General features: G+C 47.3%; 1 protein-coding gene across 3 annotated transcripts in view; it reads right to left on the bottom strand.

Annotated features, from left to right (window-relative positions):
• Positions 1-2,607: 2,607 nt before the first annotated feature.
• Positions 2,608-15,914, bottom strand: part of LOC138453344 (tubby protein-like) — a 197,611-nt gene continuing 184,304 nt past the window's right edge. For all 3 annotated transcript variants that reach the window (XM_069606092.1, XM_069606108.1, XM_069606100.1), the window contains 2 exons: positions 4,950-5,121; positions 2,608-3,037 (listed from right to left, as the gene is read on the bottom strand). In XM_069606092.1, coding sequence (XP_069462193.1) covers positions 2,904-3,037; positions 4,950-5,121 — 306 coding nt within the window. In that variant the 3' untranslated portion in view covers positions 2,608-2,903. The remainder of the gene's footprint in view (positions 3,038-4,949; positions 5,122-15,914) is intronic.

Raw genomic sequence — 15,914 nt, 5'->3', positions numbered from 1 at the left:
CACTGGACTGGGTGTCGAGACAAGGTCGTAGGAACTACCCGAGGACATGACACTAACTAACGTCGCAAGTGATCACGATTAGACCAGCAATCCAATTTAAAGAGATATTGCTTAAAGCTCCTTTAAAATAGGTTAGGCTATGTTTAATTAGAGGGATTGAATTCATTTGGCTCATAACATTGTTTTAATATCTACTTGCAGCTTCATAACTTTGCAATAAGGTCTGTGGCCCCTGTGGGAAAGTGGCCAGATGGGCCTGGTCAGAGTACCCAGTATGGGCCCATACTTTAGTACGGAGAGCACTACTTATTAATTTACAGATGCCCTCTGGGAACACTACACTGCTGTAAATGGACTCGTCCTCTAGTGGACATAGGTCTATCGAAGAGTCAGTACTCTTTCTTGGGCAGTGAAGGGTCACCCTCTTCTCAAAACCAACAAATAAAAGACATGTACAGCAATGGAAGAAGGGAGTAAGTTGAAGGACTCATTGGAGGGAATTGATGCCCTTGGGGAGGTGGGGACTTCACCAACCAGGTCCCCGACTAATGGGTACATGGGGACCATCTTATATATGAGGGGCAGAGGTAGATACGCCAATCACCTCAGTGAGCACTTGAGGTGTGGGAATCAGGCTGTGTAACAAACACTTTCACTAATAATAGACTACTAAGGGATTCTCTGGAGTTTCCTGTGATGCCTGCAGGTAGATATGTGAAGATACACATTCTGAAGATTGTCAGCACTGCAGACAATCCTCTTCCTGCAGAGCCATAAGGATGTACCAGAGGCAGCATCTTAAATCCCTTGTTCAGGGGAAACACGATTAACGATGAAGACCTCCACCTTACTTGTACACAATAAACAACGCCAAAAATATTTGCTCAGATTCCACTCTCGTCAAATAACTGGCTCTATTGTGCCCATGATTTAAAAGCTTCTGGAACAGGAATTCTGTCAACACTCGAAAAAAAAGGGAACATTGTGTTCCTTCTGAAGTCCCATGGAGGAATCCGTTTTTCTACACCATAAAGGCATTTGTATATCTAGTGTGCTCGGATTATGCAAAGGAATAGGCAAGGAAATAGCCACACTCTGCGGCCCTGAAGGTTTTTTGATCTGCTCTCAAATTGTTTTAAATTCAAATCATCTTTTTGTAACACCTGAGTATGTTTGGAGTTTTGGTTCCAAGCAGAGAAGATCACAAAAATAGATCCAAAGATCCTGTCACCAATTCCTTCATATGTCAACTCTGTCCCACCTAATCAATAAGCAGCGGCAGGACAATTCCTCTCTATTACTATTGGCAAAACTCTTTCTTCAGTGACATTCAGAGGTCGTGGAGGGCTCGGGAGATCACTGTACCTGTACCTTTAGCAAGTTTATCGTGTATCGCAAGGGTTGCACAGACCTGCCAGATATGCCATGTTCCCTTTCCTGCCCTGGTGCACGAGTGTTCCTTTCCCTGTTCTACTCTGTGGCAGCTTAGACTGCAGAGGATCTGCTGGATCACAAGCTGAAACCTGCACCTCTAATGCAGCAATGAATTCTGTGTTGCTTTACGCATTCCTTTGGGATTCCTATAAACTGTGGAGCTATAAGAGTCATCCCTGATCCCCATGTGTACACCCGCCTATTCTGGAACCTTTTAAATCTTTGGTTTGGATTTTCCGCCTCATATTGGAGTACCTGGACCCTCATGCCCACCCTTGACTTTGTCTCAGAGCTCAACACCATACGTATTCATTTATGCAGGTCACGATATAGACCTTCTGGAATTTCATGGATCCTTTACTCTCTCAGTGGATACCTGCTTCGTTTCATAGATCTTATTTCCTACCCAATTGCTGGCTGACAATCACCAACCATCTCTAGAATTCAAAACTCCACAATTAACCAGATAATGGGGATGTTGTCCTTCTTACTGGATTCAAGTTGTTTTTCCTGTTGTTGCTATTCTATAATAAAAAGTCAAATTAATGATTTGTCTTCCAAGAACAGAGGAAAACTAGTAATTGTGTCTTTAAGAACCCTCCAGCTTGATCCTGGTAACTTATTATCTCAAAATGTTGTTTGCCTCGTGGATGAACTCTATAAACTGAACTAAAATACCCACAGATGACCCGACCCCACAAGGTCATTATATATGCTGTAAATACTTCTATTCCCCTTTTTGTCACTGTAACCATTTACCTCCTGTATATATGCCCTTCACTTGACAATAACTATCCTTATATTATGTACCCTCCTCACCTTGATATGCCTATTTCTGTGTATTCCGTGTACTTGTAACTCCCTCTCCTGTGATTTGCCATGACTGATGTAACATGTAAGACTAGCGCCCGGTTGCCTCGGGGCTTGGCTGCGCTCTACAAATAAATCAAATACAAATACCAATGAACACAGTTGTTTGCCATGGTCCTGATTCAGGATATGCCTGCCATGAGAGATGAAGTGCCTTGCCTCTGCCCCGTAACCACAGTCCCTTCTCCCCCTGCTAAATGTGAGGGCTCGCACGGCATGATGAACAGAGCACCATAAGTCTTACCACGTGTTCAGCTCCTCCGAGCAGGAAATGCGAGGCAATGAAGACACAGACCCCCTTGCTGCGGACACCGATTGTTTTAATAATAAAAAATATGTGGTCTCTCATCCTTGTTACTTGATGTTGTGTTGGAGGTGAGACCAGGGCAGCAGGCCGAGGGCTGAATGAGCAGGGCTGCGATGTTGATGCAGAGGAAGATGGTGATGTTGATGTTGATGGTGATGACGATTGCTTTCTTGTTCGATGTCCCAGACCTTCTCTGTCTGTGCTGCACATGGGTGTCCCCCAGCCCACCCCTGTGAAGTCCAGATGAGCCCTTACCTCTTCCAGGCCCCCGATGCCCATCAACACCCCTGGCTTATTCACAGGCCAGCTTGCCATCAAAACTGGACAAGCAAATTGAGAAAGCCTGCAGGGCGCACAGTGGGTAGCTGTAGTCCATGGTGAAGACATCCTCTGCCACCCGGCCAAACTGCATGACGATGTAGTCCGCTGGGCAGAGAGGAGAGAGAGGAGTCATTATTACACCACCATGTTGAAGGAGAGGCACCTTTACAGAAGGATCAGTCGAAATCATTGAGGGCAGAGAGACTTAAGTACAGGACAGAGGTGTGGGGGAAGGAAAGGAGGCATTAGAATATGAACTGTGATGCTCACATTAAATCAGGCGGTAGGGAGAGAGTTATTATGAGGGGTCAGAGGCATTACTAATAGCGAGGAGATCATGGCTGAAAGCCATTGTTTCCGGACAGAGGAAGATCATTATTACTGGACCTGTGGGAATGAAACACATGCAGACAGGAGGAGAGGAAATGGGAGTGAGTTATTGTACCTGGTGAGAGATATTAAGTTAGCAATAATAACCAGCATTACGGATATCCCGGGTGATAACTGCCTGTGCCTGAGCAGTGCAAGGGCCTTTAACGAGGGTCCCCTGGACATTGCCACTTGGTTAAGGCCTGGGGAGACAGTTAGTATTTCTATTAGCACCCTAGCTTAAACCCCTAGAGCGTTAACAGAAATGTATGTGTTTGAAATAATAGGATGCATCGAGTGTACGATCCATTGTTTCAGACAAAGATTCAGCCAAAATGGCAGCCATGGAAATGGAAGTGAGGCTCCAAGTGTAAGCACCTCTTCCATTTCTATGGCGGCCCATGGAGCATGAGAGGAGTGGCAAGTAGTGCCACAAAGCTTAGAGGTAAGTGGAAAGAGGGTTTATGGGCCGGCAGGATGGGTTGGGATGCCAGGAAGATGGGGGCGGGGGGCGGGTACGAGCAGCTGTGAGCTTGCTCTGAACGGGGCCGATGCCATAAGATTTTGCCCACATTCCAAGCAGCCTGATTGGAAGCAATGCCTTTCCTAGATGCTAATATAGGAGAAGGGAGTGTGCCGTTGATTTAGAACATGAGTAGCAGATGAATGGTCGAACGAATCTGAGATAGAGAGGGCCATTACTAATTAACCGGGTGAGACATTCATTGATTCACAAGAGAAGGAATACAGTTATGACATGATGGTCCCAGTCTAGACAGGGATGGATCTGAGAGGCGGTAAGAGTCATCAATACTGAAGGGAATAGCCAGTAACAGTATGACAGGTATGGCTGACACCAGTAGAGGCAGAGTGTAGTGTGTTATTATTGGAAAGGGGCCTGAGGAGTTGTGTCCAGGACCCACGGTATAGTCATAATGTGTATATATTACTAGCACAGGCAGTATGGAAACTGAGTGGGAAGAGAAATAATACAGGACAGCACAGAAAGCAAATATCTTGAAAATGGGCTCACTTTCTGCCTAATGCTCAGGTCCTTATGACTCCTATAGAGATGACAAGTCATAACAATGGGTGAGTTATGAACATGGACTGATGAGTGCATTGGACTAAGAGGATAGCTCAGGGGCAATGAGTTTTTCTTTGAAGCAAGAAAATGCAAAGCAACACAGGTTCGAATCCTGGTCCTGTGCTTAGAGACTGATCCCGGTATTTAGCGTGTTATAAAAGATTAATTAATTAATTGTCCCTCTACCTCCCATCCAGAGATCCCACCAGGGCCTTCCATTCATACAGTCATGACTATGACCAAGGTATGACAAAGTCCCCTACCACCCCAATCCTTTAAATCATCTCTGGCCTTCACTCATGTTCATCATTAGTCAATACAATAGACATGTCATTATAGCCCCCCCCCACCCCCAACCCCTTCATCCATATTCAAAGATCTGTGTCGGGCCTGCGCTCATGGTCAGGGCAGTTATTTACTATTGTTACGCTAAGGCCCATACAAGGCGTTAACTCATGACCATGGTAAGTAATTAAAAAAAAGATTTTTCATGACAATAGACGAGTCATGATAAATAACTCTGGCCAAGCTAAGCTAAGGTTCATTTGGGCTGTCACTCACGATCTGCAGTGTGTATGATCTGGAAGTTCTTCACCGATGCATGGGTCACACGTCCATGGAAGTTGAGTACGTAGGACTGGGTCTCCTCATTCCAGGAGGGAGCCTTGTTGTGGAGCTCAATAATGTTTTCCGTGTTTCCATTATGGTACCGGCCTAACAGCGTATCTTGTTCCTGTGGAGAGCACAGCAACATAGGGCATGTCACTACCATGTGCACAATTGAGAGTGAGCAGGGAAACTAATGGGAAGATAACTATGGTCATGCGACAAACATCTGGGGTGAGAGACAGAGTGTATATGGTAGTACAGAGAGAGAGAAGGCGAGAGCGAGTGAGAGAGAGTGATAGAGAGACAAACACTTCTTCTGAGAGACAGATGTGACTATGGGGTATATAAACAGTCACTAACCATGCAAGTCAGTCCTGACTATAGGGGTACAAAGAGCGAAGCCATCTCTTTGAAACATTATATATCATAAGCGACAGAGTAAGCTATTACCCGTGTAAGGGAGATATTCTTTAGGCATACAGAATCAGGCACTAGCTTTGTGATTCAGAGGGATAGGGATTCAGAGGCAGCTGCTTCCAAGGTCAGGCAAGCATGCTATGGGGAACAAAGACAGCCTGTGCCCGGGTCAAACAAAGGGAATCGTGGGGACCAGGGACAGACACCCCTGGAGAGAGAAGGGCACAGAGATAGCTGCTTCCACCTGGCCTGAGACAGAAGATGGTGTGGGGAAAAGAGTGACGCTAGCTACGTGAGTCAGACAGGTCAATACAAGTACAGAAAAAGACTCTCCCAAGGTGAGATGGAAGGGACTATGAGGTACATTTATGGACACTCCCACCAGGTAACAATGGAGAAACAGGGCATAGAGAGACAATAATTACTTGTTTGAGACAGAGTGACCAATGGTGTATGGAGACAGCTGTTATGGATTCATGGGAGCACAAAGATTGTCAGCAAAGGTATATGAGCTACAGAGATAGTTACTCCCAGCGTGAGCCTTAGGGGTGTATCGGGTGAACAGTCGCACCTACCAATCTGAGGCTAAGGGGCCTAAGGGGTAAAGATACATCTTCTGACAGTGCAAGACAGATGTGGATTATGAGATAAAGAAAACACATAAGCATGGGACACAGTAGGAGGTGCACAGACAGCTACTTGCATTGGGAGGCAGAGGTGACTATGAGGGTACAGATGAAGAAGCCTCTAATGTGAGAAATACATGACTATGGGGAGTCACGAGGGCTACAGGGATCAGAAATTAGACCAAGACTAGTTTTCAGGAAAGTCAGGCTTTTTCACTGGGTGGTAAAGAATGAAACTCAAAAAATAGGTTCAGGATGTTTTACTCGAGATTTAGTGTCCCAAAACACCAGAAGGTGTCCCTATTGTTTAGATAAGGAAATTCCTGTAACACTGTTGAGTTTGTTATGTTACCCTCCTTTGGCCAACGTACGTCAGGCTTGAGGGTTTCCTGTACTCTTTTGTCCTTTACAGCGTTTCATGCTTTAGGGGTTCTTTCCCCCTCTTTCTCTTTCCTTGTCAGTCTTTCGGGCTTAAGGGTTACTTTTACACACTTTTCTTTCTCCCTCAAGGCTTAAGGGTTTCATGCACCCTGGATTCTGTATGCAGTCTCTCAGGCTTCAATGTTTCCTACACACAATCTCTCTCTCTTGGCAGTCTTCTTGGGGCATGGTCCGCGGTCAGCCTTGGGGAACCAAGTACTTTTGTAGGCAAAGAGGTGCTGCCTTCCGAGTCTGGAAAATCCATGCCTTCCACAGGAGAATTAAGGATAGTCGAGGAGCCTGGACTATTCTTACCCTTTCCAGCAGTTCAAGGAACGTTGACTGATTTCCTAGAATCAGAGAGTCTCCTCTCCTGTATTCCATACTATGCTGGTCGTGGTCATCCTCATAGCTGCACCACTCTCTTGTACCTTCTGCCACCATGTTTCTAGCCCCATTGGATCAGTCTCTTTTTGTTACACCCTTCCTTAAGCCCAACTGGATCACTCAAACCTCAAGTGCTAAGACACTTTATCTCCCTGTTCTTCTTTATCTTGTCTCACATTCTCCTGATCTCCAATGGTCTTCTTCTCATCACCCCTGTAACGCTCACCTGATTCCCACGGAGGCGCTGATCCCGGCTGGGCTGCTATCGTTTCTTCAATTGAGAAGCGTAGAGCTCGGACGACTCTCAGGACTGGGCTTCCTCTTATCGAATGTCTGACTTGCAGGGTAAGTTTTCTACAGGTGGAAGAAAAAGGGTTAATCACCGTTTGATGGGATTCCTTCTCCCACCAATCGCCAGTTTCTCCCACAGCCTAGCTTTCTACTTGTCTCAGCGAGCTCTCACCTTAGGCGTATAAATGCTGAGCTCTCCATCCTGCGTCTGGTGCAGGGGTGCGTGGATTCCAGTTACGTCACTGGATGAGTTCAGTGTTGAGGCTCAAGTCTTTTGCGGCCTTAATTGTGGCACTGGTGCTGGGATGCCGAAGAGCGATGCCACCGTTACTGCACGAGCGGATACCTGTAAGTATACTGTAGTCTTTAGGCTTTAAAAGATGGGCACCTCAATAATGTCCCTTTTCCTTTGTTTCAGGCCTCGGGATGCTGTGGGCGGAGTTTTCCGTTCCGCTGCACGTGCCGATGCACATAAGTATAATGTTCGTTGGCCGCTTTTAATGGCACCTCTAATAATGTCCTTTTTCTAGTTTTCAGGTGCCGGATGCTGCAGGCTTTATATCCGTTGCCACTGCACGTGCCGATGCACGTAAGTATAATGATCGTTGGCCGCTTTTAATGGCACCTAAAATAATGTCTTTTTCCTGTTTTTCAGGTGCCAGGATGCTGAGGTTGATGCGGCCGCTACTGCATGCGCAAAAACTGGTAAGTTAAGATGAATGCGACTGCCTTCACCCGAACCCCTTTTTAATTATGTCCTTTGGCTTTCAGGTGCAGAGAAGCTGCCGAAGAGAAGGCCGCGGTTAGCTCCGTTGCAATCTCGGATGGATCAGGTAAGCGGGCGCGGCTACGAGCGAGTTGCACTTTTCTAACCTTATGTTTATTCTTTGCAGGTTTTGCCGGTGACTGGATTCCGGGATCTGGTAAGTATTGTTCTGTGTCTTTCTTCATCCACAGGTTGCTGCGCGGAAGCTGAAGATGACTCTGGACCTGGAATGCAGGAGCCGACTCGGTGAGCGTCCTGCTGCTGCTGCAGAATAACGTGAAGCACGTGTTTTCCATCGGGCGTGGTTTAAATAGCAGAGAAGTGCTTCCAGTGTGTGTTCTTCCACCGGTTCCACCCAGGTAAGAAAAGAGTTCCTGAATGGAGGGAATAGTTCCTCCCAGCCCTGATGGCTGGGGACTTCAACCAGACTGGTTTGTTCTGGGTAAATATGCAGCATGGTCTGCCTCAGGTAAGTCCACCCAAGCATTATTACACTGTTTATCAATATGAGGCCGGCGCCTATGGCGCCGGGACTGAAACCCTTCATGAGCCTGGTGCCAAAGGCGCCAGGACACGGTCCAAAGGGCCCCTGTAGGGGTCTGCTGGGTCCGGGGTAGTGGAAGACGGGTCTGCTTCCGAGGGCGCTGGGCCAGTCCTGGCCCCTCGGGAGTAGCGCCCATGACAGCACCCCCCCTCAAGGCCCCTCCCAAACTTGTCCTCCCCGGGGGTTTTGGTTTATCGGGAAAGGTTCGGTGAAATTTCTGGACAAGACGAGGAGCATGGATGTGGTCATATGGTTCCCATGACCTTTCCTGAGGTCCGTAGCCTTTCCAGTCGATTAGGTAGAATAGCTTCGATCTGATGATTTTAGAGTCCAAAATGTCTTTTACTTCAAATTCGGGCTCCCCATTCACTTGAATGGGCTCTGGAGGATTGGTCAATCTGGTTCCAGGTTGCACGAGTTTCAAAAGAGATACGTGAAATACAGGATGTATTCTCATATGGGTTGGCAATTCTAATTTAACGGCCACTGGATTAATTATGGCCGTAATTGGATATGGTCCCAGGTATTTGGGGTTGAAGGTGCGAGGCCCTTTAAGCGATAAATGTTTGGTGGACAGCCAGAGTTGATCCCCAACCTGGTATTGAGGGGCATTGCTTCGGTGTTGATCTGCTCCTTTTTTGTACCTCTCTTTAGCTTGTTGTCGATGTGCAGTCGCTTCCTTAAAAGCTTGGGTAATAACGGTGTGCAATTGATCCACGGCGGGTGTTCCAAGATCTTGAGGTGGATCAAGGTTGGAGGTTCGAGGATGAATCCCATACAAGATGTAAAAGGGACTCTTCCCGGTACCCGAATGAACTGAATTGTTGTAAGCATATTCAGCTATCCAAAGGGTGTCCTTCCAGTTACTCTCCGACTGTTGTAGCATGCATCGTAAATATTGCTCGAGAGTCTGGTTTGTTCTCTCGGTTTGCCCGTCGGTCTGGGGATGATGGCTGGTCGAAAATCTTACCTCGATTTGAGCTAATCGACAAGAGCTACGCCAAAAGTGGGAAATAAACTGGCTCCCCCTATCTGAGATTAGTACTGACGGGAAGCCGTGTAGCCGGACAATGTTTTCAAGAAATACTTTGGCTAGGACTGATGCTGAAGGTAAGCCTTTTAGCGGAATGAAGTGGGCCATTTTAGAAAACAGGTCCACAATAACAAGAATGGTGTTGTACCCGGAACAGGAGGGTAAGTCTGTGATGAAGTCCATGGAAAGGGTATGCCAGGGATACGGTGGGATGTCTAATGGTTGAGAAGACCAGCCGGCCTCTTCTTCTGACCCTTGTTTTGAGCGCACACACCGCAGGACATCACGAATTCCTTTATGTCTTTTCTCCACGAAGGCCACCAGAAGTGTCTCTTCACCTTTTCTGTGGTTTTGGCAATGCCAGGGTGACCCTCAATTAATGAATCATGATATCAGGAGATTACCTGTCTTTGTAAATCGGCGTGTGGTAGGAACAATCGTCCTTGGAAATAAGGCAAGTTATTGCTTACGGTGAAATCTTTTCCTTTTTGTAACCAGTTCAGTAAGTCTGGTGAGGTTACAAGTTGTTTAGTTTTTTCTTCAATATCCTCAATGGATTGTGAAGAAATCAGACCCACGATCCTTTGTTCAGGAATTATTGGTACAGGTTCTGGATTGGCAACGTTATCTCCCATTCCAATTCGGGAAAGAGCATCCGCGTTGTCGTTCTTGTTGCCGGGGCGATAAGTGATCACGAAGTCAAATTCAGCAAAGAATAGAGCCCAGTGAAGCTGTCTGGAGGATTGAGCCTTGGCGGTTTTCAGATACTGCAGATTTCGATGATCGGTGATCACTGTGACGGTGTGTCTGGCCCCGAGGAGATATTGCCGCCATGCCTTAAAGGCTGATTTAATTGCTAGAAGCTCTTTGTCTGTGATGGTGTAGTTGATCTCAGGCGCCGAGAACTTCCGAGACCAGAATGCCACAGGATGCAGTTGGTTAGTCTCTGGTTCTCTTTGTGATAGGACTGCTCCCATTGCTAAGCTGGAGGCGTCGGTTTCAACGATGTAAGGGAGGTCCGGGTGTTGGTGTTTCAGTATTGGCGCTGAGGTGAATTTAGCCTTTAGCTCTTGGAAGGCTTGTTCTGCTTCTGCAGACCATTCAAAGCGTTTATTTTTTCTTAAGAGGGCGGTGATGGGTTGTACCACTCGTGAAAACTCTGGAATAAATCTACGGTAAAAATTGGCAAAGCCTAGCATGCTCTGAACGCCTTTCACGGAAGTAGGAGACGGCCATTTGAGGATAGCGTCTACTTTTCACGAGTCCATGTGGACTCCTTTGGGTGTCAGAATAAATCCCAAAAATTCGACCTCAGTGACATGAAAAACACATTTTTTGAGCTTGGCAAAAAGTTCATGTTGGCAAAGTTTTTCAAGGACCGCCCTAACATGATTTCGATGGTCAGCTTCTGAAGATGAGTACACAAGAATGTCATCTATGTAGACGACAACGCAGACATCAATGAGCTCTCTGAGGACATCATTCATAAAATATTGGAAGGCGGCCGGTGCATTGCATAGTCCAAAGGGCATCACTTGGTATTCAAATAGCCCATACTTAGTGCGAAAGGCCGTCTTCCATTCATCTCCTTCCTTGACCCGTACCAAGTGATAAGCTCCCCGGAGATCAAGCTTAGTATAAATACAGGCGTTTTTTACCTGGTCAAGGAGTTCCGGGATCAGAGGTAAGGGGTACCGGTTTTTTACTGTTATCTGGTTCAGAGCACGATAATCTATACAGGTTCTGAGGTCACCTTCTTTTTTTGGTACGAAGAACAGAGCCGAGGATGCAGGGGACTTCGACGGACGGATAAAGCCATTGGCCAGGTACTGGTCTAAATACTGTCGCAGATGAAGGTCCTCAGGCTCGGTAAGGGCGTAAATCCTACTGCAAGGGGGAGTTGCACCGGGTAGCAAATCTATCTGACAATCGTATGATCTGTGGGGTGGCAAGGTGTTAGCCTGTTCCTTTTGAAAAACATCTTGGAACTCTCGATACTCTAGAGGTAATTGTGGACCGTCAGCCGTTACTGACGCTAGGCCAATGTTGGGTCGTGGATAACAGGTTGGTGTGCACTCTGGGAACTTTATCATCTTTGCTCGCCAATCAATCTGAGGATTGTGTTTCTCCAACCAAGGAATCCCTAGAATTAATTGGAATTGAGGAGCCTTGATCACGTCGAACATAATTACCTCCTGATGCCCGTCTTGGCCTAGTATCGTCACTTCAGTAGTGGTATGGGTCACTGGTCCGGAGGCGATTTCCGTCCCATCCACCGTGGTAATGACGTCTTTAACCACCTTTGGACAAAGAGGTAAGTTCATCCTGGAAGCCAATTTGCGGTCCACATAATTTCCAACTGCTCCGCTATCAATGTATGCCTTAATTGCATGCAAACGATCCGGTTGCTCTGGGTTTACGAGGACCATTGGCATTATGAAGTGCGAGGTCAAAGAACTGGTTTTTACGCTCGGCAAGCGGACCTCTACACTTGTCGGGCGAGGTCGTTTCCCGGCTCAGGCTTTTCAGAACTCTTATCAGAAGCTCCCACTGTCTTCTTAGGTGGTTTCACCGGGCAATCTCGAAGAAAATGTCCTGAATTTCCACAATAGAGACATAGTTGCATTTGTCGTCTCCTGTCGCGTTCTTTCTGGGTTAGGGGACCCTTTAAAACCCCAATTTGCATAGGTTCGACGGCTTCAACTCCTTTGGTGTGACTTTGAGGCTTAGGGAACACTCGTGTTTCAAACCTGGATCGATCCGCCTTTCTGTTTTGTAGTCTGTGATCCAATTGGACCACTAAACCAATGTACTCTGAACAATCCTGAGGAGGATTCACTACCTGGGCAAGGACGTCTTTGAGTTCGCCACGCAAACCCCCGGTGAAAAAGCGTGATTCTTTTGTCCTCAGGCCATCTGGTTTCCTTGATTAGCCTATTGAATGATGCAATGTAGGCCAAAAGATCTTGATTGCCCTGTCGTAGGGAAAGGAGTTTGTTGTCCAGGGCCTGCCCCTGGGAATGCCTTGCAAAAAGTCTTTCCATATTTGCCTGGAAGGTCGGGAAATCACGAAGGATCGGGTCATCCTGTGTAACCAGAGGGATCGACCAATCAGCGGCACTACCGCTAAGATACGAAAGCACAAAGGCTACCTTAGTCTGGTCAGTCGGAAAGGCTGCAGGTCTACAAAGAAAGTGCAATCGGCATTGATTTATAAACACCGCAAACCTTTTAGGGTCACCAGAGAAGCGTTCAGGCGGTGCCAATGGCTCATTTCCGGGTAGGTTGTTTTGAACAGGATTGGCTGAAGCCGCTGGGATATAGCTCCCTCCTGAATTAGGTAGCGGGGTTTGCCCCGCTTGTGTCTGTAATAACTGTCTCGCGAGATCATCAGTTCGTTCTTTTGATATTATCAATTCTCTCCTAAGGGCATTCGTTTCCTGGCGGGCAGCATGAACTTCAGCTCTTAATTCCCCTAATAACTGGGCCAGTTGGTCTGTGTTGGAGGTTTCCATAGCGCCTGGGTAGGAGGTTATTGGTGGGCTTCGCGTTCTGTAACACTCACCTGATTCCCACGGAGGCGCTGATCCCGGCTGGGCTGCTATAGTTTCTTCAATTGAGAAGCGTAGAGCTCGGACGACTCTCAGGACTGGGCTTCCTCTTATCGAATGTCTGACTTGCAGGGTAAGTTTTCTGCAGGTGGAAGAAAAAGGGTTAATCACCGTTTGATGGGATTCCTTCTCCCACCAATCGCCAGTTTCTCCCACAGCCTAGCTTTCTACTTGTCTCGGCGAGCTCTCACCTTAGGCGTATAAATGCTGAGCTCTCCATCCTGCGTCTGGTGCAGAGGTGCGTGGATTCCAGTTACGTCACTGGATGAGTTCAGTGTTGAGGCTCAAGTCTTTTGCTGCCTTAGTTGTGGCACTGGTGCTGGGATGCCGAAGAGCGATGCCGCCGTTACTGCACGAGCGGATGCCTGTAAGTATACTGTAGTCTTTCGGCTTTAAAAGATGGGCACCTCAATAATGTCCCTTTTCCTTTGTTTCAGGCCTCGGGATGCTGTGGGCGTAGTTTTCCGTTGCCGCTGCACGTGCCGATGCACGTAAGTATAATGTTCGTTGGCCGCTTTTAATGGCACCTCTAATAATGTCCTTTTTCTAGTTTTCAGGTGCCGGGATGCTGCGGTCTTTATATCCGTTGCCAATGCACGTGCCGATGCACGTAAGTATAATGATCGTTGGCCACTTTTAATGGCACCTCAAATAATGTCTTTTTCCTGTTTTTCAGGTGCCGGGATGCTGAGGTTGATGCGGCCGCTACTGCGCGTGCAAAAACTGGTAAGTTAAGATGAATGCGACTGCCTTCACCCGAACCCCTTTTTAATTATGTCCTTTGCCTTTCAGGTGCAGAGAAGCTGCCGAAGAGAAGGCCGCGGTTAGCTCTGTTACAATCACGGATGGATCAGGTAAGCGGGCGCGGCTGCGAGCGAGTTGCACTTTTCTAACCTTATGTTTATTCTTTGCAGGTTTTGCCGGTGACTGGATTCCGGGATCTGGTAAGTATTGTTCTGTGTCTTTCTTCATCCACAGGTTGCTGCGCGGAAGCTGAAGATGACTCTGGACCTGGAATGCAGGAGCCGACTCGGTGAGCGTCCTGCTGCTGCTGCAGAATAACGCAAAGCACGTGTTTTCCATCGGGCGTGGTTTAAATAGCAGAGAAGTGCTTCCAGTGTGTGTTCTTCCACCGGTTCCACCCAGGTAAGAAAAGAGTTCCTGAATGGAGGGAATAGTTCCTCCCAGCCCTGATGGCTGGGGACTTCAACCAGACTGGTTTGTTCTGGGTAAATATGCATCATGGTCTGCCTCAGGTAAGTCCACCCAAGCATTATTACACTGTTTATCAATATGAGCCCGGCGCCTATGGCGCCGGGACTGAAACCCTTCATGAGCCTGGCGCCAAAGGCGCCAGGACATGGTCCAAAGGGCCCCTGTAGGGGTCTGCTGGGTCCGGAGTAGTGGAAGACGGGTCTGCTTCCGAGGGCGCTGGGCCAGTCCTGGCCCCTCGGGAGTAGCGCCCATGACAACCCCCTTCTGATGTTTCTGAACCTTCTGCCCGATCTTTCTAAATCACAGCTTCCTCGTCTTCATTAACCCCCTCCTGATGTTCTCCCACTTACTCTTTGTCTTCTCCATCCACCTCCTTCTGCTACTCACCAACCTCTTCATCTTCTCTTTCACCCACCTGCTAATCCCCAACCTCACCGTGATGTTCTCCCAGCTCATCCCTTATTCCCATTCTACATAATTTGGCTTTTTGCCAACCCTATACTGATGTTCTCATACCTTTTTTTTCTCCTCTCCTTCCACCTCACCCTGATGTTCTTCCACCTCCCTTATCCTCTAACTCCTTCTGCTGTTCTCCCACCTCCTCCTTATCTTCCTATTACACTTCCTTCTCCCACTCCAGCTGCCAGCCTCCTCCTCTGCCCCAATGTCCTAGTTCTCTTACAGCTCCTCTTTCACATCTCCATGCTCCTCTCTTCTTTCAGGCTCCTCCTTAATTCAAACAGTTGCCAATGGTTTGCCAGTACCATCTTTTAAAAACACCCACAATGCCTGACTGAGAGCCTTGATTTGGATAGCCCTCTCCCTGCGCTGGACTTTTTCTGAGGATTTGCTGCTGTGCTTGTAAATTAGTGAGGACCTCAGATTGGCTGAAGCACAAAGGTGGTTCATCTTGGCTTCATAGGAACTGAGGTGTACAAAGCCTTGAACTGGATTTCATATGTCTCTTTGGCAGGGAGCCACAGGTGATGTATTGTGCTGCTTCACTAGGGATGCTGTGTGAGTTTGCTGGTAAGTGTGGGAAAAATGCTTGGAGTTCTCCTGCGTGCCTTGGGATTTGCCCTTTTAAAAGGCAGGAGATTTCAGTCCTAACCTCATGGCTTGCTCTGCCTACTGTGGTGTGGTGGAGTAAGGAGTCAGACAAATAGGTGGCATGCTTCAACAAAGTTGTATTTAAGAAATAAAGAAAATAACCTGCATCTTCCTATGTCTCTAAACAAATATCAACTCGGGTGCTCATCGCCAGGATGTTTGTCCAAATAAAAAGTTCCCATCCTCTGCCAAAGACCTACTCTAACCCTACCACTGATCGACAAAAGGGTTCAGCATCCATATGAAAATAGTACAAAGAGACTGACTCCCTTCTGTTGAACTGGCTCAGTCCTTATCTCTTTTCCAACAATACTTTGCTTTAGTTTCTAATTCAACAAATAGTGTTTGGTCAGGAGAATGACTTGCTTATCCTGGCCCACCTTGCACAGCCTTGAGGGCTGTCTTAGGATAGTCTTTTGCAATAGTCCTCAAAAGGCTCTTCACTTCTTTCAAAGGGCTCCTGGCAATTGCTTGCTTTACAGTTCCAGCAATTCCTT

This window comes from Ambystoma mexicanum, chromosome 1p (genome assembly GCF_040938575.1).
Source record: "Ambystoma mexicanum isolate Mex_15411 chromosome 1p, UKY_AmexF1_1, whole genome shotgun sequence".
Classification (NCBI taxonomy): domain Eukaryota; kingdom Metazoa; phylum Chordata; class Amphibia; order Caudata; family Ambystomatidae; genus Ambystoma; species Ambystoma mexicanum.
Note: the sequence above shows the minus strand (reverse complement) of the source record. Positions and strands in the feature narration are given on the sequence as shown.